This window comes from Stegastes partitus, unplaced genomic scaffold, assembly GCF_000690725.1.
Source record: "Stegastes partitus isolate 25-593 unplaced genomic scaffold, Stegastes_partitus-1.0.2 Scaffold1714, whole genome shotgun sequence".
Classification (NCBI taxonomy): domain Eukaryota; kingdom Metazoa; phylum Chordata; class Actinopteri; family Pomacentridae; genus Stegastes; species Stegastes partitus.
Window position 1 is genome coordinate 16,396 of NW_007579445.1, and position 7,438 is coordinate 23,833.

The window sequence follows — 7,438 nt, forward strand, 5'->3', positions numbered from 1 at the left end:
CCACCTGCTGCTGATTGATCACCAGCTGATAGAGATTATACATCAAACCTGCAGTTTAGCGGGTGGCAGCAGCAACTGTAGCAGCAGCTAAGAGCACGCTTTTAATTACACCTCCGACCAGTCGGCAGCCCGCTCGCTGGAAAACGTTTGGATCCAGCCAGGAGGGTTGTTTCATTCTGGATCCGGCCATGTTTCACTGAATTTAAATCGGTTTCTGTTTCTCTGTTTGACAAACGTGATGATTGCTGACGGATTCCTGGAACGTCTGACCGTCCAGCACCAACGTGAACCAGATTCCTGTGATGTGGGTTCCTCATAAAAACAACATGCGAGCTTCATTTTATAGTAACTGAATTAAAACATGGGTCTTGTTTGTTTTTGCAGCTTTTCTTTAAAGGACCCCTAAAGAACCATCAAAATGGCTCCTCAAGGCCGTACATGGTGCAAAAACAAGGTTCTTTAGGGAACCATTTTCTAGATAGTTCTTTGTGGACCGACCTGGTTCGATGTTCTTTTAATGGCAGGACTTCATTTAAGTCTTTCATCAAATGTAAGAACAGCAGATTGGTTCCTTCAGGCACCATGAACGATATATATATCTTATATCTATAAGGAACCGTCTCTTCAAATGACTATTTGGATGATTGGAATTGGTTTATATCCCAGAAATGGCGCTCTAAAGAACTTTACCAAAAAGAAATGAAATTCTAAGAACCAAGAAGGAAAACTGGTTCTTTTTGAACACGCCTGGTTCTGTTCTGATGATAGGACTTGGGGGGAAAAAACAACGAAAGTAAGAAATTGCAGCATTTTTGGGCCAATTCCTTTAGAACAAATCTAATATTTTGGGTTCTGGACTGTTGCTCAGAAGGAACAACTGTGTCGAACATTTCTCGATGTTTATGGACGTTTTATAGAACAAATGATTGATCAATAATAAATAGAATCAATAGTTGCAGCTCTAATTTGATGCTGTTACCAGCCACCCAACCAAAGAACCCAAATATGCTCAAAGAACCTTCAGCTCTTTGGGAAAAAAACGGGTAAAGTACTTGAAGAACCTTTTAAGAGGAACCATTATTCTTGAAAGGGTTGCAGGAAAGTAGGTATAGATGGACCTCGTGGAATCTACAAGAATCTACAAGCAACGTTCTTCTAAAAAAAACTGGATTCTGTGTTGTGGTTTTGCAGGTTCGGGTTCTCCTACCTGGTGGCAGATCTCGTGGACGACCACCATGGTGAGCTCCATCTGGTAGGACGACGACGACACCTCGGCGTCCAGCAGGATCTTCTGCTCCACGAAGACGCTGAGGCCCCAGTTCTCCATGGCGGCGTACGGATGTTTGGGAACCGCCAGCAGATCTGGAAACACAACAACAACAGCAACAGCAACACATTAGGGCTCGTTCCTCCATTAATAAAGCCGGTTTCATCCGGCGAGACTTAAATAAAAGGAGGCGGTCGCTGTGACAGAATGACTGCTGGCAGCTGAGCAGATCCCATTTTGGGTTAAAATTAAACTCATGAGTCATTTTAACAACCTGCCAAAGAATCCTTTTATCCCCACAACAGTTCCTCACATATAACTCTGCATATATCTGAACGAGCGGGAGGAAATGTGGAGAACAAAGGAGGACGGAATAAAAAATGGGAGCGACGTGAGGGTTCCTTTGGGTGGAGAAACTTGAAATAAGAGATACGGGAGGTGAGAGAGGGGCTTAGCGTCGGCCGGCGGGGAAGATTTATGAGAGTCGGAGGGCAGAAAAAATGTCACCTTGCTGGACGATGAGTCAAAGAAAGTGTTGCTTCTGGTGCTAGTCGGGTGTTAAAGGCGGAAGATGAGGGAAACGAAGGTGAATTTAAAGAAAAGTACAATAAAAAAAGTGGATTTAAGGAGCAGAACATCTTTCCATCTCCGTGGTTTCCATGAATGAGTTTGATGAGTGTAGCTACAGGACCGTTGTGTCGTTGGGTTTTGGTTCCACACGAGTACGTTGGCGTCTAAACACTACAGTAGACTAAAAAACAAACCACCACCTGGATGGAACCGCCAAATAAACGTGGTCCGGCTTTGTTCTATGAATCCGGCCGTCTCGCCCGTCGACCCACATTCAGCAGGTTTGTTTCTTTTTCTCACAATGAAATTTGAGGCCGTTTGAACGACAACATCTGAGGAACCTTTAAAGATTAAAACCTGAAATTTAAACTCTTATTTCTCATCGTGTTGTCGATTCAGAATCTGTAATATCAGACAAGTGGATCAAAAAACCTCCGATTGTGGTTCAGCTGAAATATGGTTTTAAAAAAAAGGAATTTAACACAAAAGGTTCCATCTTTGAGCTCAAATTCACAAAAACACTGATAAAGCAGAAATGAACTGGTGATGTTTTCTGATCCACATGTAGCTGCATGTCCGACTAATACGAAGCTAAACATACAGATGATGTCTGAAAACCATTTTTTTGGGTCAGGCGATATTTTTGTTTTCGTGGTGAAACTCGTCACATCTGCTCGATGAAACCCGAATTTTTTGTTTTTCATTTTTGTGAGCACAAACAGGTCACTTCTGGTTCTGTTCCTACACAAAGAAACTCCATTTTTAATGACAATATGAGAAAAAAATTTTTCTACTGCAATCAATCATAGATGGACTTGTTGCCATGGTAACCCAGAGGAGAACCTTCAAACATCTAATGAAAGGATCTTATTTTAACCCACAGTGTGACATTTTTCCAACTCCTAACCTGATAACGTTGGCGTCTGGACTCAACCGAGCTTCTAACATGTAAAAAATGTCTGAAGAACCATTGAAGTTTAACCAAAACATGTCATTTTTGGTACCGAAACCAAACCAGGAAGCAAATTATAACTGAAACTAAACAACAAGTCTTTTCTGGGTTTATGAAAACATCCTATTTCAACCCAAAATGTGACATTTTTCCAACTCCTAACCAACTAGTGTTGGTGTCTGAACTCAACCGAGCATCTAACATGTAAAAAATGTCTAAAAAAACGTGAAATTTTAACCAAATCACATCATTTCTGTTGCCAAAACCAAACCAGGAAGCAAATTAAAACTGAAACTAAACAATGAGAGTCTTCTGGGTTTCTGAAAACATCCATTTCTTCTGCTGTTTAACTAATCTTTTGGTGAAATGAGCATTTAAAGATCGGCGGAGCTTTGGGACTTCCCAGAATAAGAGATTTTCAGAAGCAGCGTCCTCATTACTGAAACGTTAAATATGGAAATCCAACATTCGTGCATCTCGTCTGTCAGAGTTTCTGTATTTCCAGCTCTGCGACGGCGGCGGCGGATTCTCCTCCTGCTTCATTCCTGATGCAAAGACGTCCAGGAGACTCTGCAGGTCAATCGTCTGCAGGTCGACTCTGAAAGCCGGCGTTTCTACATGAACCTGAACGCAACACGTTCTGCAGAGGACTCGTCTGGTTTTCTCTCCTCCAGGTTCCTGCTCGTGACCTGGAAATCAATCTGAGCTACAGTCGAAGGACGTCTCGGTTCCTAAAGTGCATCTGGAGGAGGAGGCTGCTCAGGTGAATCCTTTAACCGAGTGTCTGCAGCTTCCACGACGTAGAGAAGAGCAGCGACTGACAGAAGAGCATCTAGAATACTTATATGACACTATTTATTTGTATTTGATGCTAAGTGGCACCTTAGAACAAAACAGGGAGTTTAAAAGGCCTGTTATCTTCTAAAAATCCCAAAATTACACCATTTATCATCCAGAAACTGTAAAAACTGAAAGAATTGTTGGATTTTTTTAGTTATACGACGACTAATCATGTCTCAAACGCGGCTACACTGAAAGAATTGACAACATATACGCTTAAAATGTGATATTTTAGCAAAAATTCTTTTAAAAATCGCCAAAAATAAAGCTTTTATGCCAACTAGATTCTGCAAAAAAATAAAAATTCTGCACTTTTTGGGTCAAACAAAGAGTCTCAACTGTGACCAACACTCATGTGAGTTGTTGGAGATACATCCATCTGATGGTGGAACATCTTTCTACAGCTGATGAGCAGAGCAAACTGAAAAAAAAAGTGGTTCGTAGAGGTTGTAGAAATTGAAAAACTTAGATATCTGCCACTAGTTTTTAGCCACTATTTATTTTTCCAGTGTTGGTTTCACTACTTGGAAAAATGTTGGACAAATAAATAATCAAAGAAATTCGTCTCTTGTTTTGTCTTTTCTTTTGGTTTCTGACTTCTCTCTCCTCCTTCGTGGTGTTTCCACCGAGCTGCAGGACTTTAGATTGTAAAAAAAATACATAAAAACATGACGAGAGCAAATAAAACGCCCAGAAGCTGCTCAGAGGTCAGAGGTTCGGAGCTGAAAACACATTAGACGAGCCGGTGAGCGTTTAGCGGCTAAAGATCACTTCTCTGGGAGACGGCGGCGCCCGAACCGGAGCGAGGAACCGGTTTATAACGAATTACAGCAGGAACGGGTCTTTATTCAGAACAAAAGGTTGAGATTTAAAGTGAAGAAAAGGAGGGACAGGAAATAATGTTCCTCTCACCGACGGAACCTGATTAAAGAGTGGCGGCGGATGAAAGAGTCGAGGTGAGGAGGTGAAGACGAGCTCCTCCGACGGCAGCAGAAAGCCGCCGCTGCTGCTGCGTTCAGGCGTTCATTTACATCGAAAATCAGAAACTCTGAGCGATTCGGCTGCAGCGACCTTCATCACACGGAGACGATAATAGAAGCACCTTCTTCTTTCTTTGACTAGAAAGAAAATGTAAAAAAGCTAATAAAGAGAAAAAACTCCTTTAAAGAGGAGAAGAAATATGAAGTGACTGACGGTTTATTATCAACGATCTCAATAACTGAATGCTGTTACTTTTTTTTTTTTAATTCTACCCTCTGAACCACCCAAAAAACAGCACTTTTAAAAAAAAAACTTGCAGAAATTACACCATTTACCTGAAGAACAAACTGTGAGAGTCGAGCAAACTGATGGAGCTTCGAGTGATTTTTTTTCTTTTAAGGGATAAAAACATCCATATCTCAGCTAGAACTCATGATATTTATTCAAAATCTGTTTATTCTGCATGTTTCATTTGGAAATTAGTCAAAAATACATCGTTGGCACCTTCAAAAACTTTAAATCTACAACAATAAAAACACTTGTGGCCACAAATAACTCAGCAGCAACCAACAGTCCTGGCAAAAAACTAGATTTNTTTTCCTCGACTGAACTGCAGGAAGTGTTTCCACAGAGCAGCGATCGAAATTACTTTCTTTCACTTGTTTAAAAAAATGCCAAAAATTAAACTTTTAAAATAAGAAGATTCTGTAAAAAACGAAAAATTTTGAGCTCTTTGGTGCAACCGTGAAGCCATGAATGACTCGGCTGTGACCAACAGTCACGTGAATAAAATTCAGAGAGTTTTCAGGTTGAACTGCAGGAAGTGTTTCCACAGAAAACCAACTGGGTGTAGAGGCTGGAAACATAGAAAGAGTTAAATATCCTCAACATCTGGTGGAACCTTTTTTTTATTTATCTTGAGTCATTTTGGACCAATTTCGACTAATTTTGGACAATTTTCAAGACATTTCAGGCATTTTTTTGGTCATGTTGAGAAAGTTTCAAGTCAATTTTGGCCTTTGTTGTGTTTTTTTGGATAAATTACAAGACCTTGTCAACAAATCACTCCTTATTCTGATAAATCTTGAGTAATATTGAACATGTTTTAAGTCGCTTCGGACAAGAGCTGAGGAAAATCCAACCTCCTGGATCAATGAATAAATGCAGCACGGATCAGAACCAGAGAACAGAGGAGCACGTTGTTGGAGATACATCCAGCTGATGGTGGAACATCTTTCTACATCTGATGGTGGAACATCGTTCTACATCTGATGGTGGAACATCTTTCTACATGATGGTGGAACATCTTTGTAGAGTTTTCGTTTGGCAGAGCAGCGAGGAGACAAACAAATTAAAAAAGTACATTTTCTTTCATTTAGCTTCTTTAAAACTAAAGAGAATATACGAGTGTTCAAGTCGTACTTTTCAAAGAAACTCTCGCTCAGTTTGACCTCAAAGTTTAGCGAAACAAAAACATGCAGGTTGAACCATGAAAAGCTGTCGATGCTGCTGCAGAATCATCGGTTCATCTTGTCAAACACTCAACGTCTGAACACAAAGACGGTAAATCGGGAATCCAGAGAGTTCAGAAGGTTAATGAGCGCCTTCAGAAAGAGAACAAAATGAACACTTTCAGCTGCTTGCTTGTGTGTTCAGAGCCAGAACAGGAACGTTTCTGATGGGTTCGTGTTGGAGAAGTTGAAAACACCAGAAGCTTCCTAATCAAACTGATTGCGCCGCCCTGTGTTGTCTGTTCACACACAAACAGCTTCCGGCAGCACTTTCTGCTTCGACTCGTACGTCTTGTTGCGCCTCCTCCTCGCGGACGTCTGTCGGTCTGATCCGTCAGTCAGCTCAGCAAAATGTGACATGGGCTCGGTTTGACAGCCGCCAATCATCCCGCGATCCGACGGGCTCGGCGCCGCTGGGAGGCAGAACGCAGAGACAACACGAGTGTTTACAGGCGGTTTGATGAAGCCTCTGGTTGGAGTTTTTCGACGCTCCTGCTGGGAGGAAACACAACAGAGCTGCAGCGTTTGAGGAGAACGCCGGCTCTGATCACAGAAGAGCTGCAGCTATAGGTGAAGTTCTGCTTCACTGTGAACACCAGACTGCTGCTGCTCGCCTCAGTCGCAACACTCAGCAGCTCTGTAGCAGCTATTTCCAGCCAACAGGACGAAGCTGCCGTCTACAGTCAGGAACAAAGACAAAGACGGTGTACATCAGGACAGCGCCGAGTTTCCAAAGACTCCTATAACTCTGAAACTCCTGTGATGGAATCCTTGAAACATGTGAGTCTTTGTNTTTTGTAGAAGGTTCTTTAAAGAGTCGCCAACGGTTCCTTAAATGGTTGAACGTTTCGATACGGGGCTGTTTTATTTTGGACAAAGTTTGAGGATTTTTGGACACATTTTCGGTGGTTTTGGACGTTTTTTGAGGCACTTTACACAAACCTTGAATTATTTTAAATATATTCTGAATATTTTTGGTACAATTTTTAGTAATTTTCAACAAGTTTAGAGTCAATTCAACCAGTTTTTGACAGGAAGGGGTGTAAAATGGATAATTGGACAAGTTTAAAATCATTTTGGACATTTCTTAAATCATTTTGGTCCATTTTTGTCCATTCAGACCCAACTGGTTCTATTTTGGTAACAGAACTTGATCATCTATGAAGTATTTTTTCTTCAAACAGGCAAATGTAAGAATTTGCAGCATGTTGAGTCATTTTAGTCACGTTTTCAATCATTTTGAACCATTTTTGGTTCACTTTGCAAAGCTTTTGAGGCATTCTGGACAATTTTTTTAAATTAAACAAATTTCAGGTC

General features: G+C 41.1%; 1 protein-coding gene across 1 annotated transcript in view; it reads right to left on the reverse strand.

The window, feature by feature from the left end:
* Positions 1-1,207: 1,207 nt before the first annotated feature.
* LOC103372213 (thyrotropin-releasing hormone-degrading ectoenzyme-like) overlaps positions 1,208-7,438 on the reverse strand; it is a gene marked incomplete at its 3' end in the record, with an annotated part of 98,878 nt that continues 92,647 nt past the window's right edge. The window contains exon 5 of the mRNA XM_008301789.1: positions 1,208-1,362. Coding sequence (XP_008300011.1) covers positions 1,208-1,362 — 155 coding nt within the window. The remainder of the gene's footprint in view (positions 1,363-7,438) is intronic.